Below are 23,368 nucleotides of genomic sequence, written 5' to 3' on the forward strand. Positions count from 1 at the left end.
ATCTCACCAGACACTGCTAGTTTTGCTGGGTTTACAACACCAGACGTGAGAATACACAATGGTAACTACCTACACAAGAGTAATAAGAATCTACACCCCGTCAGCATCAGCTCTCAGGTGGACTTGGTACCTTCTTTCCAGCCCTCCTTTCCATTTAAAGCATCTTCCTCGGGCTAGGTCCATGACGTGGCTAATACAAAAATGACGGTCCTTGGATTCCATGTGATTATTTGATTCCCTTCTATCAGCTACAGAATAAAATCTAACTCCTATTTGTATAGCATTCCAAGCCCATCGTCACAGCTTCGTCTCTCACGGTTTATGTCTAGTAACCAACTGCTCACGCGCGCCATATTGCTTCGCGGCTGACCTTAGTTACAGACGTCCCTCCTCAGGCACGTGCGCCCACGTCTCTGTGTCCTTCCTGCGTGTACTCACCCTTGAAAGCAGCCAGGACAGTGTCCCCTAAGCTCCGTTAGGGAACAGACCCGATTTAGTCACCTTCTGGACCCGGTGTTTCTGAGTGCCTAGGAATGGCAGGCAGTTGATCAGGGTAACGGGTGCTCGCTTCACAGCTTTGCAAACACCGTGATAGGTACCAGCGATGGGCGGAGATCCCAGTTTTCCTACAGAAGAAACAGCAGAACAAAGGGGACGTGGAATACGGCAATCACTAGTCTCTGTAGAGAGCCAAGTTGGTCACTCTCTCGGTCTGCTGTCTGATCCATCTAATTTACCCAGAATTCCCTTCCGCCGACTATGCCCAGCCTTGAACATGGGGACTATAGAATGGTCTCCCATACAAACACCTTTGAGAAGTAAAACATTTAATGAGGAGCCGGGCGGAAGGAAGAGGCTAAAGATGGCAATGACGTACAGATGAAGCAATGCATACGTGCTCCCTTTGAGGAGTTTCCATGAACTGAAAAAAATCTCTTCAGCCCAGCTTTCTCCAGGTTCTCCAAGGAGATCGGGGTTTATTTTGTAATAGCGGGAGCATGGCGCCAAAATCGCTTCCTTTCTATCTTGATTGCCAGTCCTGTCTCGTAAGGTACATGTATTGGCAAATGCATTGCTCTCTCTGGGCAGTGTTAGGACAGGGGACATGAGTATCTATTTCATTCAGCCTTTGATACCATCCCATGGCAGAACACTTAACATGAGGCACACTCGGAGAAGGCAAGTCACTTGCCCAAGAGCTTGTCTGTGGTCAGCCTGAGACATAGAATCTGCACACGAGCCGTCTGCTTTCGGGGCTGGTGATAAAGGAGCCTGGGCCGGGACAGGACACAGCACAATAAATACACGTCGCCACAACTTCTTGTAAGTTATTATTGACCTCGGGTACGTGGCAGATTAAATGAGTCGGGTTATCCATGTTTGTTTTGTTTTAAGTAAGGCCACCTTGAGACCCGTGGAATTGCATTGCTGTCGTCACCTGTATAAATTCTCTCATTTTAAGTCGTATTCCCCCCCCCCCCATCCATGCAGGGCTGGAGAGTCAGCCCAGACCACAGAGCACTGACTGCTCTTGAGAGGACCTAGTCGTGGTTCCGGACCTCACATGGTGGTTCTCGACCGTTTGTTACTCCAGGCTCAGAGGATCTGACCCTCTTCTTCTGCACACAGGTAGGCACCCACACACATGCACATAAATAAATCAAGTACTAAACCAAGAATGTTGGGTAAATTAATTCCTCGTGTAACTATCCCATCTTTGCAGTTATGTAAAGATTGTTTTCTTTTTAACTACTTTTTTTTCTTTTTATAGTGCATGCTAATTGAACAAAATAAAATAAAAAAAGAAAACCATGATGACATTTCTATACATGTATGTAACATGCTTTGACCATGATGACATTTCTGTACATGCATGTAACGTACTTTGACCATGATGATGTTTCTGTACATGCATGTAATATACTTTGACCATAATGATGTTTCTGTACATGTATGTATGTACTTTGACAATGATGACATTTCTATACATGTATGTATGTACTTTGACCATGATGATGTTTCTGTACATGTATGTATGTACTTGGACCATGATGATGTTTCTATACATGCATGTATGTACTTTGACCATATTCGCCCTGTTATCATCTTTCTTCCTTAAGTCTTTATGAAAATATCTTAGGGTTTTTTTTTTTTATGCTTTTTATCCTTCGTGGTTTAAATCAGCGCATTTTTCTAGCAAAAAGAAACTCCATGCAGAAAGGTTTTCAAAAAGTCCACCTTAGGCATCCTGTTTTTTCTTCCTTCCTTTCTTTCTCTTTTTTCCTTCTGTTCTGTAGGATTCCAGGGTTCCCTCAAAAAGCTCACTTCCTCTCTGGAACTGATTTTCCTTTCCAACCACAGTGAGAATCTGAGAATCAGTCTGTCTCTCTCTCTCCCTCTCTCCCTCTCTCCCTCTCTCTCCCTTCCTTCCTCTCCCTCTCTCCTACTCCCCCTCCCTCCCTCTCTTCCTCTCTTCCTCTCTCTCCCTTCCCTTTGGATCTCTTACTCAGGGAAGAGAGAGAGCAAGCAAGGACAGAGGAGAGAAAACAGACAGAAGGCATCACTTTGACGGATTCTATCTTCCATCTGCAGATAACCACACCCGAGTTGTACTTTGCCTTTAATTCCGTTTCTGGACCCCTCTTTTCCAGTCAGCCAGCTGGAAGAGACAAAGCCCCGAGCCCTGAGCGGCAGGGCTCTGGTCGGGGGCTGGCTGGCTGGAAATTGACGTGGCATGGAAATTTTCCGCTAAGTTGGAGCAGTTTGCGAGCTCCTCGGAGATCGAGCTCAGCGCCCCGGACCTGGAGCTAAACCCTGGGCTCAGTGACTCTACAGAAGAATGGATACAGTCCCCCGCTCCTCGCCTTGGACCCGCCGTTTTTTCTGGCTATCTATCATTTCGCTGAAAATCAAACCAAGCAGTTAAGTCGGGAACTTGGTTTTCGCAGCTTGAACCAGAAAATTGGCTGCTCCGGTTCCCCTGGCTCTTTCCGCAATCTAACCCCTTGCTAACTTTGCCATGGGGTGCGGACTTAGGAAGCTGGAAGACCCTGATGATAACAGCCCGGGGAAAATATTTTCTACCCTGAAGAGACCGCAAGTAGAAACAAAGACAGAATTTGCCTATGAATATGCCCTGCTGGACTTGACTTTCCAAGGTACTCCTTACTTCTAATGCTATCTGTTTCCAAAATAAGAGAATACTCAGTTTTGAAGTGTGGACCTGTGGATTCTTAAGCTCTTTTTCGAAATGACATTGTTTGGTCGTCTAACAATGACGCTTTGTTTCTTAATTATATCTGGGGAGATTTTTGTTTTGTTGTGTGCTTTTAAAAAAAACGTGTCTCGTGTACAAAATTGGGAAAACTACTTGGGAAATGTTCCTTTCATTTTTAAAGCAAATAGCACCAACGCTTGATTTCCAGGCCAAATTGCTGTGGCCTTAATGACAGCTTGTGTTTTGAAAAGATTTGAAAGGCATAGGAAAGCAGCTGTGGGCAATGCGACTTGACTTGTATGCGTTGTGGAAAACTTGGCTAAGGCAAGTCTGAGGTGGCCAGTGTGTTGAATTTTGTGATTGTATTACTTTTGTGATACGTTTGACCAAACTCAAGTTGAAAAAAAAAAAAGAAGTTTTTTTTGTTGTTGTTTTTTAAGGGAAAAAAAGCAGCCTTCTGGAAGCCACTTCCTCAGCTGGCTGTTCCATCCCTAACAGAGAAACTTTGTTCCAAACATAAATAAACAAGCCCAGAAGGCGACTTGGGGAAGGGGCCCAGGCAGCTCGGCTTCAGGGAAGGCTCTGCCCCCCCCCTTATGAAAACTGCATGCTGTTGGAGACACGTGTCCTGTAGACACAAGGATGTAACAGTGTTTCAAACAAACTGCATCTTTAATTGTGATGTGCTAAAAAAAAAAAAAAAAATGAAATTTAGAGAAACTTGCTTGCCGAGTTTTCTAAAAACTAGTATTAATCAAAGCATAATTTTAATTCTCTCAAGTCATACATTTCATTAATTCGTAGTGTTTATACTAATTAAATTATCCTACTAGATATTGTATTTTATTCTCCCCCCTCCCCCCTCCCCTACCACCACTTTTTTTTTTCTTTTCTCTGAAAACAGTGTATCTTTGTGCGGAAGCAAGAGCAGCCCATTTTTCTTTGTCAAAAACTGAGCTGGCCAGCAAGCAGACTCCTAGAGAGCCTAAGATCAGTACCTGTGCCCCAAACATGTTTGCCTAGCTATTTTGATCAGAGTAAGGATAAGGCTGCCTAAAGAAGGAGAGGAGATAGTCTAAATGTTTTCTTTGTTGTGTGAATTTTAAATAGGTTTTGGCACCGCTGATTCGAAAAGTAGCCATACCTTTAAAAAAAAAAAAAGCCATCTGAGAAAAATCCCTGTGTTGGGGTGCTTCCATAGTGGGGTTCGCTCTGTTGCTTTTCCTTATCAAAGCAGACTGCTTGGGGTAGCAAATGCATAGAATTGAAAAAAAAAAAAAAGTGCCCTTAACTATTTGTGAAGCTTAGGCCAGAACCATTTTCATCTGTACTTTAAGATTTTGGTGCACAGCTCACTTCAGGGCTATAGAACTTTCCGGACTTGATGTTTTTTTTTCTGATTCATACCAATCCAAGATATTATCACCTCTAACAAATGCATATAAACGCGATTACCTTCTCATCGAGAAGACACACACACAGCCTTCACTCAACAGTCAGTGTGGTTTTACTGTTCGCAGAAACCCTTTTCTCCATGAAAGAAATATAATTCCCACCTTCTGCTCTAGACGCTGCAAAAGCATAAATTCCGTCGTAAAGCACAGGCAGGGGTTTGCTCTGCGCGCGCACGCTAACGCTAAAGCAGTCTCGCGTCTTCAGCCAGCATCTGCTTCCGATTTGCTGCAGGCGCCTGGTCTCCTGGCCCCGTCCCTTCCCGGTTCTCCCACTTGTTCTTGTTTGGGGGTTTTGTTTGCCCATTTGTTTTGGTCTTGCCTTTGCCTTGGCTGCAGAAGCCGGGACTCTGTGTACCAGCCCGGCTCCGCCCCCTCCTCCCTTCATCTCCCTGCCTCTCTCCTCCGGTCGTTGACAGCCACCTGCCTGCCACTCCAGCGGCTAAGATAGTGAGTCTGGGTGGGCTAACACATGCCAGCCCTCCGCTTGGCACCGACCATCCCTTCCTGGAACTGCTGGAAGAAAAAAAATGAATAGTGCCCGCTCCTGGCTGCCAGACCACCACACAGTGAGAAACCTAGGCAGAAACAAAATGGCCTGGTGACAGCTGTGTGTGTCCTCAATGAGCCCCGTCTCCTACTTTCCCAAATGGCAGCTGTGGAACAGAGAATAAAGTTTGGGGGTGGGGCGCTTTAAAAAAACGGCAAGTCCCTACTCTATGTTACAATTTATCTTGAACAATTTATTTATTTCCCATTCGGTCTACCTCCCCCGACACACAGTCATTCCATGGCGAAGTCTGCCGTGCGGAGTTCCCATAGTAGCAGACGTGTTCTGGGAGAATGACATGTCATTTTCATTCCAAGGCTGAAAGTTTCGGGTTGTTCTGCTCCGGGTGAGCTCCCGAGTCTCTTCTCAGTCTTCTCCTCAAACATCTTAGCTGCTGCTGGGGAGATGACTCGGTCCGCTGAGTGCTGGCAACCCATGCCAAGGACTGGATCCCAGCACTGGAGTGGGGGGCAGACAGTCGGACCCCTGGCGATCACTGTCCGGCCAGCCTTAACCAACCATGAGCTCCGAATCCAGAGAGAAGCCTGTCTCAAAAAAATAAGGTGCAAAGTAATTGTAGGAGATAACCAGTGGCCACCTCCGCTCTCCCTGCGCTCTTAGGCACACTCGAGCTCACACGCGTGTGTGCACATGTACAAACACACACATACACACACGCACATGCACGCAAACCCAGTCAGGAAACAAACGGCTTAAACTTCCCAGGCTCTTCGCCCTCCAGTTCTCTTTACTCCTCCCCGGGCCTGTTCTCTCTGCTGTCCCTGCCCTCTCTTTGGGCTTTTTCTGGTCTTCCACCCCTTACAGCTCAAGGAGGAAAATCATAAGCATAATGATTGGGCATACAAGCCTCTCTAGTCCCAGTTCCTGGGTCACCGGTCCTGCTGTATGTAGCTGCCTCCCTGTCTACAAACGGGAATTCTAATGCTGCTGAATCAGGCAGGCGTTGGTTCGTAGGGGCTCACGGTAGGCCAGCTGTCACTGTCCCTCCTATGAAAACACCTCTAGCTCCAAGGCTGGTCACAGCCCACTTCCCTTCCTTCTTTAAACCCAGCCGGAAGTGGTGGTCTGAAGGGGAGCTGAGATAAAGGCTTCAAAGGAGGGAGCAGGGGCCCAGTTAGTGTCGTGGGCTGAGATGGTGACAGCCATGAAGAGAAGAACTCGACAAAAGCAAGGAGAGTGGACCTGGCTGAACGAGAGACACCAGCCAGCAGAGAGCGCAGGGTTAATACAGGGAACATTCAAGAACATTCAAGAACATTCAAGAAGACAGGGAATGAAGTTCTTTTTTTTTTAAATATTCATTTGTTATGTATACAATATTCTGCCTCCATGTGTGCCTGCAGGCCAGAAGAGGGCGCCAGACCTCATTACAGATGGTTGTGAGCCACCATGTGGTTGCTGGGAATTGAACAGCAGGCAGTTGGAAGAGCAGGCAGTGCTCTTAACCCCTGAGCCATCTCTCCAGCCCTGGGAATGAAGTTCTACAGAGAATGCACTGAAAGCCAACAAGGCTTAAGACGTACCTGGTCAGAAATAAACGTTAAAAGGAAAGAGGGAGGCAAGGTGCCGTGCGCCTAGAATCCGAGGTCTTGGAAGGCTGAGATAGGAAGACTGCAAGCCTGAGGGGCAGCCTGAGCTACATAGCAAGACCTGTCGGAAATAAAGAAAGGGGTGGAAAGGGACAGGGTGAAGAGAAAGAAAAGTCAGGCTACATTTTGTCACCGGGCGACCGTGGCGCAGGCCTTTAATCCCAGCACTCGGGAGGCAGAGGCAGGTGGATTTCTGTGAGTTTGAGGCCAGCCTGGTCTACAGAGTAAACCCTGTCTCAAAAAAATGAAAAAAGAGGGGAAAAAAAGTCAGGCTATATTTTGTGTAACTGTATCAATCTAATAAATTCTGGGGCACTTCCCCCAACAATCAATGGGTTTTTAGAGGTTAAAGTGCTGCAAGGGGAGAAATTAGTAATAAAATGGGCTGAATCCTCTTAAGGATTAATATAATATCCATTCTTTCTTTTTACTAAGCTATATCGGGTGTTCCATTGTGTTTGAAATGCCCATGTTTGAAATGTCATAGTCTACCTGAGAAAAACAACAAATCTCACAAATGCAGACTATTGTGGGAAAGAATTCTGTTCCAAAACCGGGGGGGGGGGGGCATCCCTATTAATAGCACACAGCTGACCCACTTTTAAAGACGTCAAGAGCTGGGAACGTAGCTTAATTGGTAATGTCTGCCTAGTATGCGTGAAGCTTTGGGTTCTGTCTCCTGCGCTGCATAAAACCAAGCACGAAGACAAGACACGGGCCTATAACCCCAGCACCGGGGAAGTGGAGGCAGGGGGATCCGTGATTCTAAGTCATCCTTGTCTGCGCTGCAGGTCTGTGCTAGGAAACCCTGACTCAGAAACAAACCAAAAACCAGTCAGGGCTAGGAGACAAAGCCCACGCATTCCTGCCCGCTCTCTGCGTCTTCTCTGGGGCTTTTTCTCCTACCTGTGGCCTTGTATCAGGTGAGAAACTGTCTGAAAACCCTTGTGCTAAACTCTGGGGTACATTCTAGAGAAGCCTGGTTCTGTGCACTGGTGCAGACTACAGCTGCAGGAGAACCCTGTGCGCGAGCTGGGACGCAAACGCTCAACCAGCGTCCGCACTACGTCGCAGCCAGGGCTGCAAAGGCTAGGGAGGAAGAGCCCTTGAGCGGAGTGGGCAGGTCCAGGAAGACTCTTCAGAAGTGCCACCTCACCTGAGCTATAAAGAATGCGTGAGACTCTGATAAAGGCTTCTGTCCCAAATATGTAAATTACCTCCACCAGACAATACAGAGAAGACAGCCCGATAAAAGAATAGGCGAGAATCTGGACGTGTTGAGGGGCATTTGATGACACTGCGAGCCCCGGGTTTGCATTTGCATTGATTAAATAAAATTAACCGTGGGTCAGGAAGCGGAGTTAGCAGGTAGTTGAGCATCGGAGGGGGATCCAGAAAACAGAGAGGGGCAGGAAGTAGGTGGGCGGGGCGTGTAGGGTGCAGGCTTTTCTGGTTTTGGCAGAGTAGCAGGGGCTTTTCAGAGATGCCAGAGGAAAGAAGGTTAGTTAGTTGCTACTCCGCCTTTCTGAACTCGCAGGTTTTCACCCCAGCCTTTGAATCTCGAGTCTTATTTATAAATAGAACAGTAGAGATTTAGTTAAAGCCGTCTTTGGTGGCAGTAATGGAGCCAGGGTGTCCGGGAACAGGCTTCTCACCAGGCTGGAGAAGCAGGCCAGTAACTACACAACTGCAGTTGCTGTACGAAAATAGGAGTAGATCAGGACACAGTCACCGGGCCGAAGTTAAAACAACAAGAACAGCCCAAATCAGAAATCCAAGTGGCCAAAAGACGTGAAACTGTATTCCAGCCACCGGTGATCAGGAACACACACACACCGAAACCGCTGCTACAAAACACCCAGATTAGCTAACATTCTGAGGCTGTCACAGACAGGCATCAGTGAAGTAATAACGTGAGAAAAAAAGGGGGGACATTTTCTAGTTAACTGAAGATACACTCACTGCCCACACACACCGTGGGGTATCCAAAGATGTCCAAGTCAAGAATTGGGACTCCCCAAAGCAAGAGCACACTCACTCAGGGATCAGTGGACTGCAGAAGACCTGCACTGATGGTTTCGGTACAGAGCCAGACTATCAACATGGTAGTCTTTGTGAGCCGCCTGACCTCAGTCACACCCGCTCAACTCCCAACACTACGCTTGAGCAGCCGAAGGGACTACACGGCTAAATGTCATGGCTACCCTTAGCTGTTATACCACAATGACTGCAGAGCTCGAGAAACATGGCTCATGGGCAAGTCCAACGCTGTGGCGTGTTGAGGGAGGACACACCCTCGGTGAGCGCTGTGGGATTCCATCAGAAGGCTCCAAACACCCACCCATTGGCCTGGCAGAAGAGCCCAGGGCCTGACCGCTCCTTAGCAGGCTTGACACTGAACTATAGGGATAGGGGCTGCGTTCCCGGTCTCTGTGCTAACTAAAGGAAGAGCCAGCAGTGGTTACTGGACAGCCCGGGTCAGGTGTCATGGGAATAGAGAGCTAGAGAGCCAAGATTGGAGCTGGTGGGATGGGAGGTTTCTGGAGAGCAGGCCACTTTCTCGTTTTTGATTAATTAGTGGTTACTGAAGTTTCGGTATTTAAAGCAGGCTCCATGCTTTTTTCCTGGATGTGTTATACCTGCCCTCCAGAGAAAAGTTGAAAGGGCAGTGGGGTAAACAAGGCTGAAAGACATGATGAGCAAAGGCCAGAAGTGCTGGGGCCTGGAGGCTGCGCAATACATGAGGAAGAAAGTATAGAAAGGCGGGTCACAAGATTCCGAAACCGCCATGAGTCTCTCGGACGCATGTCCAGTGCCAAGCAAGGAGGCTCGCGCCTCCAGCCCCAGCACTCAGGAGGCCGGAGCAGGGTAACTGTCCCGATGTTCAAGTCCAGCCTGGACTCCTGAGACCCTGTCTCAAAACACAAGACAAAAAGAAAAGAAAAACCACCATAATGTTACTTCATTTAACTGTTACTGAGATGATGTTATTTACATAGTACTGTATTTCTCAATTACCTAAAATCTGAATAAATCAGATAAGCCGAACAGCCACACATTAAATCACTTAGCAATCTATCACAGTCTACACCAGCGTTCTCAACCTGGGGGCATAAGACCATTCCACAGGGGTTGAATATCAGATATTTACATTATGATTCATAACAGTAGCGAAATTAGTTATGAAGTAGCAACAAAAATAGTTTTATGATTGGGGGTCCCCACGACATGAGGAACTGTATTAAAGGGTCGCAGCATTGGGAAGGTTGAGAACCACTGGTATGGCTGACCTCATGCCTGAATTCACAAATCTTCAACAAACATGGTCCAAATCAATGAAGTTCTCTTTCCTGCAGTCACTTGGGTGTCCCAGTTCCCATGTCTTTCTGCCTGGGTTTCAGCTCAGCCTCAGAATTGACTAGCAATGTGGATCAATTCCCTAACCTCTCTCCTTGAATCTTATCAATCAATAAAAATCCACCTGGAAGGGTTTGTAGGGGTTCAGAACGGATGTGATCTGTTTGTATAGAACCGGGCCCAGGCTGGAAGTCGCTGCTTCTGACTCTGTTCTACAGCCGCCGGGATGGCATGCAAGTTGCTGGGGTGAAGTTGCTTGTTGTGTTTTACATTGTTTTTACCTAAAAAAAGAAGTTTAGATGTGTTTTATAAATACAAACCAATCTCCAGAGGCGAGTTGGTGGAAATTACCATGTGTGGTTTGTGCCGTCTTCATAGAATTGTGCTGTCAGAGCAGAACTTCTAGTGTTTAACAGTTCTCAGCTTTATATGGAATGTGACTTTTTGTATCTTTGTGCCAATTTGGTTTTTGGGCTTTTTGGTTGATTGGTTGATTGGTTGGTTGGTGTGTTTGTTTGCTTTTTGAGGCCTCATGCTATAGCCCAGCCTGGCCTGAAACTCACTATGAAACACTTTAGAACTTGTAGTAATCCTCCTGCCTCAGCCTCCCAAGGGTAGGGATGACAAGTATGAGACACCACACCTGCTGACTTGCATTTCAAGGTTCGAGTTTTGTCATGGGCACATTTTAGTGAAGGAACATGAAATGGATCAACAGATATTTTAGTTTAGAAGCTTTGAGAAGAACTTTTTTTTTAACCTTCAACAAGTCTTGATTGTAGTAATATAAACTCACTTAGCATCTGCACAAATTTCAAAGCCATTACAACTTGCTGTGCCCAGGCTCCTCATGATCGCTCTGGAGGACGCGGAGATGCTTTCATAGATCCTGTAGCACTAATTTCACAGTTACCAGCCACGTCCACCAAGGCTGTAACACCATTTGTTCCTCCTCTCAAAGAATGTGTGCAACCCTCAGGCTGGGGAGAGAGCTTACAGCTGCTGTGGAGAAAAACACCCCTTCCCCCTTAACTTCCTGTGTTTAAAGGGGGACAGAGCCTCTGATATTGCAGCCCAATGCAAGAACGTCAACTCCAAGGCTGGGCCTCAGAGGCTGAGCCTGTCATGGACACATAATGGCCCAGTCTTTAGAGCGGTTGAAAAGTTCTTCCTCCGTGTGTACTCTTCTGCCCTCCAGGGAGAGCTCTGAATTCCTCACAGCCTTCAGCTCGGCTGAAAACATTCAGATGGAGGGAGGGCATGAAAAGAAGCTCTCCACGAGATGCTTGAATTTGAGGCGGAGATCGACAACAACACACCCTGGTCTACAACACACACGTGCACACATACACACATACTTCATGCATACATATACACATATACAAACATATGCATGTATATGCCTACGTGCACATATGCACACATACCTATATGCACATACACACGCGCAGATACACACATGCACACATACATACTTGCATACATGCATATACACATATACACACATATGCACACATACATATATGCACACACAGATACACACATATGCACACATACATATATGCACACACAGATACACACATGCACACACATGTATGCATACATACATATACACATGCACATATACACATGCAGATATACACGCATATGCACATATACACACACGCATGTACATACACACCTAGTAGTGACTACCAAGCCAGCCAGAAAACCAAGGCCAGCTCAGTAAGGCGTTTGGATAAAAGTCACACAGCTCCTCTCCATCAGACTTCATCCTAGCTTGTCATCCTGTTGCTATAGCAAACACCATGACTACAAACAATGTGGAGAGAAAGGGGTTTCCTTCTCCTTACACTGCTGGTCACGATCCATCATTGAGGGCAGTCACATCAGGAGCTCAGGGAAGGGACAACCATGTGGAAAGACGCTGGCTGTCTCTGTCTCTGGGTCCTCTGGAAGAGCAGCCAGTGCTCTTAACCCCTGAGCCATCGCTCCGTTCCTCACAGTGTTCTTGACCATTCTCGCTTTCTTTCTTTCTTTTTTTTTTTTTTTATGGTTTTTCGAGACAGGGTTTCTCTGTGGCTTTGGAGCCTGTCCTGGAACTAGCTCTTGTAGACCAGGCTGGTCTCGAACTCACAGAGATCCGCCTGCCCCTGACTCCCAAGTGCTGGGATTAAAGGCGTGCGCCACCACCGCCCGGCCCATTCTCGCTTTCGTGGCCAAGACGATGAAAGGCAGGTCCTTGGCACTGCCAGGGTTTGCCACTTTGTCTTTCTCTGCTAACCAAACTTTTTATTTCCCCTGGCGAGTAGTGATCGGCTTTCCATCTTTGTACGATAATTTTACCTATTCTCTTAACAAACAGTAATTCCGCTTAATGTAGTGACCGAAGGAACGTGTGAGGTACGGGAAGGCGTAAGATAGGATCCTTGCCCTGAAGGAGTTCCCAGTCAAACAACCGGGACAGGTATATAAACAAGGAACTGGAACACAGGGCAGAATGGCCAGTGGAGGAAGAACTAACTCAGGGGTGGGGACAGGGAAGTGGAGAAAGGCTTACTGTGGTCAAACAGAGCAGCAGGTTCAGAAGTCCAAGCTGTCACGTCAAAGCATGCAGGAATGCGTGGCTACGGGGACTTCTGCATGTCAAGCTAACTCCTCCACTTCTTGCCCCATGCCATGTAACCCATTAAAGGACTTTTTTTTTTAATTATGTACCAATCAGCACAGTTCTAAAGATATGTCTACGTTATATTTTCTTCCTTAGCCTTAAGAGTCTGTTCTGCGTTATTGTATAGTTTTTTCAGCTGCTTTGTTTTAAAAAAGGCGGGATTTGCAGACCAAGCGCTAAGAAAGAGTTAACCCAAACAAATGACGAGAGGCTTGCCACACAGACAGGGCTGGAATGTTTACATGGAGACCAGATGTTTCTTCAAAGTTCAGGGCTGTCCTCCCCATTTTCATTTCTATTCATAATAACAAAGAAAATAGAATAGATGTAGGATATTAGTTTAAATCCAAAGGGGAATAGAAATGGAAGGAAATGGATTCACGCTGGCCCGCATAGCTTTCTGTTGAGTGTCTCGTTTCCATTAGAGAAGCTGGTGTGCGTGCTCACCGATGGCGGGATTGTTCCATCATGGGAGTGTTAGTGCTGGGGACAGGGACTTCCCCTGACCCTTCTTCCTCATCTGCGTCTTAACCTTCTTCCTGTGCTGGACTCCACCGGTCACATGATTGGGAAGCCAGGCCAGCCCGGACCTGGAACTGATTTCATATTGCTTTCTTATTCACAAGATAATCAATGCCAAGTCCGCCTCTGGATAACAGTCCTAACTGTCCTCCATAAAGTGAGAAATATTACAGATAATGTAGCCATTGAAATTCATATCTCTGTAACGTTGCAGATGCCTTCCCCAGCTGCGAACCCCTCTTCCTTTCCCATACTGGTCGACAGTGTTACCAATAGGAAGATTTCTCTTCATTTTTTGTCTTTCAGCTTCAACAAACCCAGAAGTCATTAAGATAAATTCGGTTCTGGACATCGTTGCCAAAGTGGAAGACTACTATCTGAAGGGCTACGTCGTTGGGGCCATTCATCCAGTTTTACAACCTGTGGGGCATCGGAAACACCTGCCAGCAAGTCACCTGTACAGAGTGGTGCTGTCTCGCCTGAAAGCAAGGTGAGCTCCAGAAAGTCCCATCGGAGGCCATTCGGAGGAATGGATTTGTTTTCATCTTTTGGGGAGGTCGTGTTTTTCGTTTGGTTCGTTGGATTTTGGTTTTCAGGGGATATTTTGAGACAGGGAGGGTTTCTCTCTGTGGACCAGGCTGGCCTTGAACTCACAGAAATCCCCTGCCTCTGCCTCCCAAGTGCTGGAATTAAAGGCGTGAGCCACCACAACCTGGCAGATTTTCTTTAATCTAAAAGAGAGGAAATTTTGAAGGCATGATGAAAAATGAAGTCACTCAGGGGATAATGATTCAAGGCACATTTTTCGCAGCTGAAATTGAATTGGAATAAGGAAACTCACACACCCTTAAAACCCCTGATTAAGCCAAGAGTGGTGGTACATGTAGGGTTGGGGAGTGACTCCGGCACTCAGGAGGATGAGTGAGGTGCAAAGACCCCAACTTTGACACTGGTGTGGGCTGCACAGGAAGATTCTAGCTCAAAAGAAAAGAGCCAAAACAACACAAACCCTCCTAACCATTGTCTTTACTCTTTGGGACCAAATAACCAGGCACTAAGTGAAGATGTCATGGGCAAAAGGAAGGAAATAGACCCAAGAAGCACCCCAAAAAGCTGGGTGTAGTATCTCCTATAGAACCACCAGAAGACACGGAACGGCAGTGAGCGTAAGCACCGAGCGAAACGAGGCAGCCTGCTCTGCGTTCTTCCAACTCCCTCTGTTCTCATGAGGAAACCAGCTCACATCATAAACCTTGTGTAGCAGAAAGCCCTAGCACAGCAAGGTCTCAAAATTAGATAATCACATTGGCGACTTCTTCCCTAAATGCTAAATGTAAGGGGGGGGGGGCGCCGCGGGGAAGGGGGAGGTCGTGGGATTGAACCTAAACTTTGGTCCTGATGACAAACTCCATCAACTGTGGATAGCCAACTACCTTTCCCGCTTTTGGTGTTAAACAGGCTCAGAAGTGCTAAAACTTGGCAGAAGTTAGAGATCAGTAAAGGAAAGACAGGGCTGGGAAACAGCCATTTATCTGCCTCTAAAAAGATTGTTTTTACTTATGCTCTATCCAATAACAAAGTCTCTTTTTTTTTTTTTTTTTTTTTGGTTTTTGGTTTTTGGTTTTTCTCTGTGGCTTTGGAGCCTGTCCTGGAACTAGCTCTGTAGACCAGGCTGGTCTCGAACTCACAGAGATCCACCTGCCTCTGCCTCCCAAGTGCTGGGATTAAAGGCGTGCGCCATCATCGCCCGGCCAACAAAGTCTCTTTCATTCACTTTAAATTGGGAATCAAATTGCTGAAAGTTTAAATTAGGGAAATGTAGTGATATTTTGTTTGTGCTTTAGCAAATAAAGCTTGTCTGAAGATCAGAGTGCAGAGCTAAGTCACCAGGGGCCAGGCAGAGGTGGTGCACACCTTTAATGCCAGGATTTGGGAGTCCCACACCTTTAATCCCAACACTAGGGAGGTGGAGACAGGAAGAGATATAGCTGGGTGGAGAGAGGAATATAAAGAAGGAGGAGAAAGGAGCTCAGATGCAGTCTGAGGTTTGGCGGAGACAGTTGCAGTCCTTGGGTGCAGTCTGGAGTACACGCTCAAGCAGTCTGAGGATCACGCCTTTGGTCTGAGGATTCGGTAGAGGTTAAAGGTCTCTCTAGTGGCTGGCGACTCTGCTTCTCTGATCTCTCAGTTTTCACCCACAAAAACCGAACCCAAGGTTTTAATAATAAAAAACAATTAGGATTCGTGCTACAAGGAAATGTAGTTAACAGGAATCACTGCGTGTCTGTGGCCTTTTGATTGCGGTAACCGTTGGGATTGAAATCGAAAATAGAGAGCCTCGACCTCACTTCTGAGTTGCTCGCGGTTTTCACGTGGACATGGGAGGAAAGAAGTGGTTCTCACCTGACCATGGCCATGTTCTCCTTGCAGCCCCAAGCACCCAGCAGCCCCAGGTGGACAAAGGCACGCAAGACTCGTGATAGAAGAGTGTCCTCTACCTTACGAGACGGAGACGAACAACGCAGCGAAGGAACTCGTAGAGAAGGTACTGGGTGCGCACGCGCCTCCCTCATGGCGACACTAAGCAACAGCTTCCCTTCTCACCTGACAACCATACAGACCCCAGGCGCGGTGGCACAGTCTGTAATCCTAGCACTGGGCGAGGGGAGGACCACGGGTGTAAGGTCATCCTCACCTCCATGCTGAGTTCAAAACCAGCCTGAACTACATAGTGAGTTTCCCGCAGCCTGAGCTACAGTACAGGACCCAGATTAGGGAACTGGCGGTGGCTTATTCTACAGAATTCAAAACGTACAGCGTGTGAGCCAAATTGGGTATCAATGAAAACTCCACTCGTCAGGATCTCTGGAGGAAGAACAACAGGATGAGTGTGTTAAAGGAGCTTGCCAGGTTGGTTTACACAGCACAACCTACGTAGGACAGCAATAGCTACCTTCATACTGAGGCTGGAGACCCAGCGGCTGCTCCTTCCACAACCAAATGCCTTAGCTGTCCCTAAGGCCTGGAAGATTCCAGAGAGCCACTGGTCTTCCTTCAGTCTTGGGAGGCTGAAGGAGTTGGGTTCGAATGTCAGTCAAAAGCAGCAGCCGCCAGTTGGCGCCAGCATAAACGACCTTGGCAGCCCGTGAAGGCAGGCAAGCCAAGAGCAAAGGCTGGGTGTCTTTGTTTCCTTCGATCAGGGGTGCCACTGAAGTGCCACCCACATTTAGGGTGGGCCTGCCCACTGCAGTCAAACTGGGCAAGAAAATTCCATAAGCTTGCCTGTTAACTGATTCCAGATCCAGCCAAGTAGGCAGCCAAGATTAGCCATCACAAAAACATAAACAAGGGCCAGAAAGACAGAACAGAGCTAGCAGAAGTAAATTCATCTGCATAGAAGTTTAATAACAGCCAGGCGGTACTCCCAGCACTCAGGAGGCAGAGGCAGGTGGATCTCTGTGAGTTCGAGGCCAGCCTGGTCTACAAGAGCTTGTTCCAGGACGGCCAGAGCTACACTGAGAAACCCTGCCTAACAAAGAAGAAGATGTTTAATAACAAACACGGCAACACAAAAAGCAAGAATAGCTGTGACTGAGTCAGTAACTCGGGGAAGTAAGCAATTGTTCCACAGAAAATAGATTCCAGAAGTTTCAGATGAGACAAAGGGGTGGATTTTTTTAAGCTGAAAAAAAAAAAGTCTGAAAGAAAACAAAAAATAAACATATTCAATTGTGAATGGGGAGTTCGCATGAAATCAAATTATGTTTTTTAAGAAAAATTAACTTGAAAAGAAATCAAAGGAAAATTTGCAATTGCTGCATCCTTTGGAAGCTGCATAAATAAAAAGTTGAACACTAAATGTAGATTGACTAAACCCAGAAAAAAACATATATATATATATATATATATATATACATACATACATAAATATTCTAAATTGATAGTATTTTGGGTGAAAGTTGTTTCAGTCACATTAATCTACTCATAAGTTCTTACCTTCTGCTTGTTTTTGTTGTTGTTTCGGGGGAGTGTGTGTTTTGTTTTTGAAATGGACGTTCACTGTGTAGACTTGGCCGTCCTGGAACTCCGTCCCCGAAACTCACACCTGAGTGAGTTCTACCTCCTGAGTCCTGGGATTAAACTGACCACCACCACACCCAGCTAGCCTTTATTTAATTTAAATATAGAGTCAAGAACCCAAGCCAAGGCACTTTCACGTAAAAGTTGTGAGTTCGGCCAGGAGGTGGTGGCGCATGCCTTTAATCCCAGCACTCGGGAGGCAGAGGCAGGAGGATCTCTGTGAGTTCGAGACCAGCCTGGTCTACAAGAGCTAGTTCCAGGACAGGCACCAAAGCTACAGAAAAATCTTGTCTCCAAAACAAAAACAAGCCGGGCGATGGTGGCGCACGCCTTTAATCCCAGCACTCAGGAGGCAGAGGCAGGCGGATCTCTGTGAGTTCGAGACCAGCCTGGTCTACAAGAGCTAGTTCCAGGACAGGCTCCAAAACCACAGAGAAACCCTGTCTCGAAAAACCAAAAACAAAACAAAACAAAAACAAAAACAAACAAACCGTGAGACCAGAGTGGGGCGTGCTGACCACAGTTAACAATCCTCTGAGCCAGGCACAGTGGTTTCTACCTGTAATCCCGGCGTGTAGGGGGCTGAGGCAGGCAGACCAAGCACCAAATCAGACTGGGCTACAAAGGAAAGAGAAAAGGAAATGATGCCAGGTGTTTCTGTCGCTGATTTCAAACCCTAAGAAACCGCTTGCGAAGAATCGTCTGCGGGGCGGTGTCACCACTCAGAACGGCTAACGGAGCTGCTCACTGAGGTACAAAGTCACCGTTCATCTGCGCGGGTGGCAAAGTCCGGGAGACAGGGCTCTTCTAAAGAGCACACACAGTTTACGGCCGCCTTTCTGGGCATTTCTTTTCTGGGAAGAAACCCGCTCCAGACAGTTTCTTTTGCAAACAAAAACATCGCTACTCATTGGGTCCTAATAGATGACCACGCAGCGCTTATTCTGAATCGGACTCCCTGGGCACATTAAAGACCCACTTCCACAGGAAAATGCCATGTCACAGGATTCTCCTGTAAGGGAAAGGCTTCAGGAAGCACACAGGCGGAATATCCCAGCACTGCCCTGGGCGTGAGCAAGCGCGATCGGCGAATGCCAAGTATTTCTGAACAGGCACTTTGTGGAAAGGCTGAAAGTTGAACAGCTTTCGCTGTCTGTCAGTGCCGGCTCTATTTTTAGTCCGCGTCCTTGTATCTGGTACTGAGGATTGAACGCGGGGCCTCGTGCACGCCTCCGGCATGCGGGCCTTCTACTCTGAGCTCGATCCCCACCCCTGTCCGTTCTATTTTTAATATTCAGTTTGTATTTTTCTCCTCTCGGGGTTTTAAAATACTGCATTTAAAATGGTCAGTCCTCTAAGGCTGGCAAGACCACCCAGCAGGAAGGGGCGTGGCTATCAAAGCTGGCGAGCTGAGTGGTCGGAGAAGTAGCTCCTACAAATCGTCCCTCCCACTTCGTGTTTAGCGTGCCATGACACGCGCGTGTGCGTGTACACACACGAGTGACTAAGCGTAATTAGAGGTAGCCAACCTCCAAGTTAAAATGGAAAAGGCATCAATCTATGTCTTCCTAGACTTTTCCAGAAGAAGAAGAAGAAGTATGTGCTATCATACGAGTTTTCCTGAATGTCTCCACTCAAACCTAATACCCGGAAAGGACACTGACCAGAAATTTACTCCTTTCTACTCGCAGAGAGTGGGGCTCTCTCACACCTCCCTCCTCTCTCAAGTCTCCACACAGTGTTAGCGAGATCTTAGGAACAGGGACGAGGCTGCCCTGGCCTCAGTCTGGGGTTCTGGCTCCTCGAACTACACCCTCTGAGCCAGCTCGAGGTGACCCTTTTTTTTTATTTTTATTTTTTTTTTTTTGGTTTTTCGAGACAGGGTTTCTCTGTGGCTTTGGAGCCTGTCCTGGAACTAGCTCTTCCACAACAGGCTGGTCTCGAACTCACAGAGATCCGCCTGCCTCTGCCTCCCGAGTGCTGGGATTAAAGGCGTGCGCCACCACCGCCCGGCTTCGAGGTGACCATTTTGATCCCCTTTCTTTTCTCCGGTTCTTCCTGCATTTGAGAACCCACTTCACTCGGTCAGTGCTGCCATCCCCAGCCTCCATCATAGCTCTCTCCCAGGTAATACAAAAAAATGTTTAGTTTCTAAGTGTTTAAAACAGTGGTCGGGAAAAACCAACACTAAGAGTCAGGCATGGTGGTGCACACTTTTAGACCCAGAACTTGGGGAGCAGAGGCAGGCGGATCTCTCTGAGTCTGAGGCCAGTCTGGTCTACAGAGAGTTCAAGATCAGCCAGGGATACAGAAAAAAACCCTGTCGCAGAAAAGAAAAAAAAAAATTTTTTTTTGAAGAAAGCATTTGTGCTTCTGCATTTATTTAATGGATGTTTACAGTATACCTATCAAATAATGCGATACAAAGACAGATAAGACACAGCATTTTCCCCAGGAAGTATTGCCAGCTGAACTCAGGAAAAGAACACTGTCACAACAGAGAAAAGCCGAAGAAGACCCTTAGATCTCGGGCGCTGTGTGCTCAGAGGAAATAAGATAAAGAGTCTCAGAAGCGGTCGGATGGAAATAGTACCAGACGTGAAAACCACTATTGCTGAGATCCCGAACTCTTTCTCTGACCTCATACCATCTGTCTCAGAGTCTGTGTCCTCACGGACAGGATCAAATCGGATTCCGTGTCCTTGGCCAGGTCAGAGGCAGACGTAGAACAGCAGCAGATTAGAAAGCTCCCTGTCAGCTGCGCTGTGATCTGGGCCACGTTTTCAGGTGCACATTCCTAAGAGCTGGCCTGTTAACACCTGTCTTAATCAACACCGAACCCTGCGGTGTGCCTTTTTTTAATAGTGAGACTGTATTTGCTTCAGTTACTCTGGGGAGTGTTCCAGAACAGTCTTTACTTCTGCTCCAACTGGAAAGGTTATCGTTAACCATGTCCAAAAGTCCTGCTATAAAATTACTAGCTCTTGCCAAATATGATAGACTCTCAGAGAAAAATAGGGTCCCATCTCTGTGATTTCTAAAGCATTCGTTCTGGTAACGAGTCATGCTGATACTGAGACATGACCTTGGGAGTGGTGGATGCTAGCAGTTCCCAGCTGACTTCGAAGTGTGGCTTCGGTACTGGTCAGTTCCATCCCAGCTTCCAGTGGCCTCCTGAGTCACACATGGGGTTTACCTTGGTCCTGCTATCTCTTTCAACCTCAGATTAATGCTGCCGCCAAGAGAGGAAAGAGGTTTGTTGGGTTTGTATCACAGTACGACTCGCCGTCCCCACACTGCAACGGAACCAGCCATGATGGAGACGCAGAATCGGGGCTACCCGGGAGACACGGTTCCCGTGACAACTGCAAAAGCTGGAATGAAGGAGACGCCGCCGGCGGACAGTTGTCTGAGAGCGGCGTGGAGGAGGAACCGCAGGGGACAGAAGGAAACAGCAATCCCGGCTGCTCTAGACCAGAGCTGGGAGGAGGTAACAGCATGGATGGAAAGACAATGTTCTCTATGTTCCCCAAACTGTATCTTGATTTTAGAGAAATAGAAACAACGTTAATTTCTGCAGGTTACGAGGAGAGTGAACTGATCTAATCTTTTGGGGTTGCTTTTAAATAACTGTTGCTAGGAATAAGGCAAGGCAAGGTTTCAGATGTTAGTTTTCCTCCTGACCCTGCAAGCCACCCACACAATTCAGGCACCCAGCCCCTCTTCTAAAACAAACGGCTCATCCAGCCGTGCTGCAAGAAATGGCTTGACAGCCCGGCGGTGATGGCATATGCCTCTAATCCCAGGACTCAGGAGGCAGAGGCAAGCAGATCTCTGTGAGTTCTAGAGCAGCCTAGACTACAGGGCAAGTTCCAAAAGCCAAGGCTATACAGAGAAACCAAAAACCAAAAAAAAAAAAAAAAACAAAAAACAAACAAACAAACAAACAAAAAAGGCTAGAACTAATGGGCCAAGCAGTAATTTAAATAATATAAAAAAAAAAAAAGACTTGACTGAGAAAGTAGGTTGGTTACAGCTGTTCAGTAAACTGTGAGAATCTCAGGGCAGGCCTTTCCCATCCCCATGCATGCTCTCCACCTTTGGAGTCCATGGCCTGCTTTGGCCATCCCTAGAATGTGACAATGGAGCACCGTGATGTGTTAGCTGTGACAATAGTTCCCACAGCCAGAAATAGCCGTAGACAAGTTTGTCCTTCCCTGCCAAGCCCCAAGTTTTCCCAAGAAACCGAGAGCATTTTTTCTCTTTTATTTTAGACTGTGTAAAGTTTCCTGACATCTTTGCAGGAATTTTGTTTTAAAGCAACATCAAAGAAAATTAAAGACTCCATAAACCGTGAAGAAAACACGGCCCCTGGAGACAAATGCCTCCCTTTCTTTCTATAAAGGGGACAATTGCAGAGCCTCCCTCACGGGGTTGGAGAAGGAAAACAGCCCAGTGCCCGGCACAAAAGAAGCTCTAGCAAGTTGGCAGCTGCCATAAACCTTGGTTCAGCGCTGGCCCTGGAGGGCACAGTGGAGTCCTGGCCTTTCGGGTTCAGAACCCGTGCGTGGCAGGGCTCCATGTGAGCACAGCCTTCTAGAAAAAGAACCAGGAGGTTAAAAAACGGGACAGTATATTGCTGAGGTTGTGCTGAGTTTTGTTTTTGTTGTTGTCCTTGGGTTGCTTTGTTTTTTCTTTTGAGCTCAGGACCAAACCCAGGACTTGCTAGGCAAGTTCCCTCCACTGAGCCAAATCCTCAACCCCTATCGAAGCGTTTTTTAAACAGTCAAGTATTTACGTGGCGTGTAACTGTATTTAAAAACTCGGAGCTTTCATGAGAACAATGAATACCAAACTCATTCTAGCACTTATGTCTAGAGAATGGAATCAGAGACGAGACGCTGTGCGGTACCCACCTCGTAGAGGCCTCCCCTGGGTCCGCTGTCTTGTTATATATTATATTATATTATATTTATTATATTATATTATATCATATCATATCACATCACATCATATCATATCATATCATATATAATCCAAAGCTAGCGTGGCACAGCATCAGCATGTGATTCACCTGAGTCGGGGGCGGGGAGAGCGTCAGGACAGCACCTGTCCCACAACCACCAGGTCTTGAGTTCGATGCCCGGCTCCCCCTTAAAAGGCAGATGTGGAAATGTGATGCCTGAAACCCCAGTGATCGACAAGTAGACAAGATGGCCAGGCCCTGAGTTCTCAGTCCAGTTAGAGACCCTGACTCAAAACCCAAGATCCAGAAGGACTGAGAAAAACACCCAACACCAACCTGTGCACATACACACACGCACACACGCACGTGTGCACACACACACACATACACACAGATCCATGACTCAAACACACATGTACACAGATATACACACAAATCTTTGTAATTGAGTGGCGGGTACTTTTGTTATTTTCTATATTTATTTGTATGTTTGTTGTCTCAAGAAGAACGAATTGAGAATTTTGATGCGTAAGATTATGACTGTCCCCCCCCCCCTTTCCTGACCGCCTGTCCTCAGATCATAGGCTCTACATGGTCTTCAACGCCTTTGACGAGGAGTCAGCCTGCTGGAGCTACCGAGAGGGTGTCCTGTCCATGAAAGTGACACGGAAAGGGGCCGTCATCAACACCCTCGACGCCAACTGGCTCGACTTAACCACGTTCTATTATAAACAAGGCTTGTCTTTAGTTGACGCTTTTGTATCCTGGGAGACACCTAAAGGTGAGTTTTACCTTAGTAATACATCCATTTGTAAATCATCTGGATGTGTGTCAAAACTGCCGAAAATGTTGTCTTTCAAGTACTGTGGTCTATGAGGATGGTTATAATTGACTTTAATTTTTTTTTTTTTCTGAGACATGGTTTCTCTGTAGCTTTGGAGCTT

General features: G+C 46.9%; 1 protein-coding gene across 1 annotated transcript in view; it reads left to right on the forward strand.

Moving 5' to 3' along the window:
- Positions 1-2,516: 2,516 nt before the first annotated feature.
- Positions 2,517-23,368, forward strand: part of Rftn2 (raftlin family member 2) — a 41,921-nt gene continuing 21,069 nt past the window's right edge. Inside the window, exons 1-5 of the mRNA XM_026788835.1 lie at positions 2,517-3,158; positions 13,685-13,868; positions 15,809-15,923; positions 20,684-20,948; positions 23,002-23,205. Of these exons, the coding sequence (XP_026644636.1) occupies positions 3,020-3,158; positions 13,685-13,868; positions 15,809-15,923; positions 20,684-20,948; positions 23,002-23,205 (907 nt within the window). The 5' untranslated portion in view covers positions 2,517-3,019. The remainder of the gene's footprint in view (positions 3,159-13,684; positions 13,869-15,808; positions 15,924-20,683; positions 20,949-23,001; positions 23,206-23,368) is intronic.

The sequence above is a fragment of the Microtus ochrogaster genome, unplaced genomic scaffold, assembly GCF_000317375.1.
Source record: "Microtus ochrogaster isolate Prairie Vole_2 unplaced genomic scaffold, MicOch1.0 UNK8, whole genome shotgun sequence".
In the NCBI taxonomy this organism is placed as follows: Eukaryota; Metazoa; Chordata; class Mammalia; order Rodentia; family Cricetidae; genus Microtus; species Microtus ochrogaster.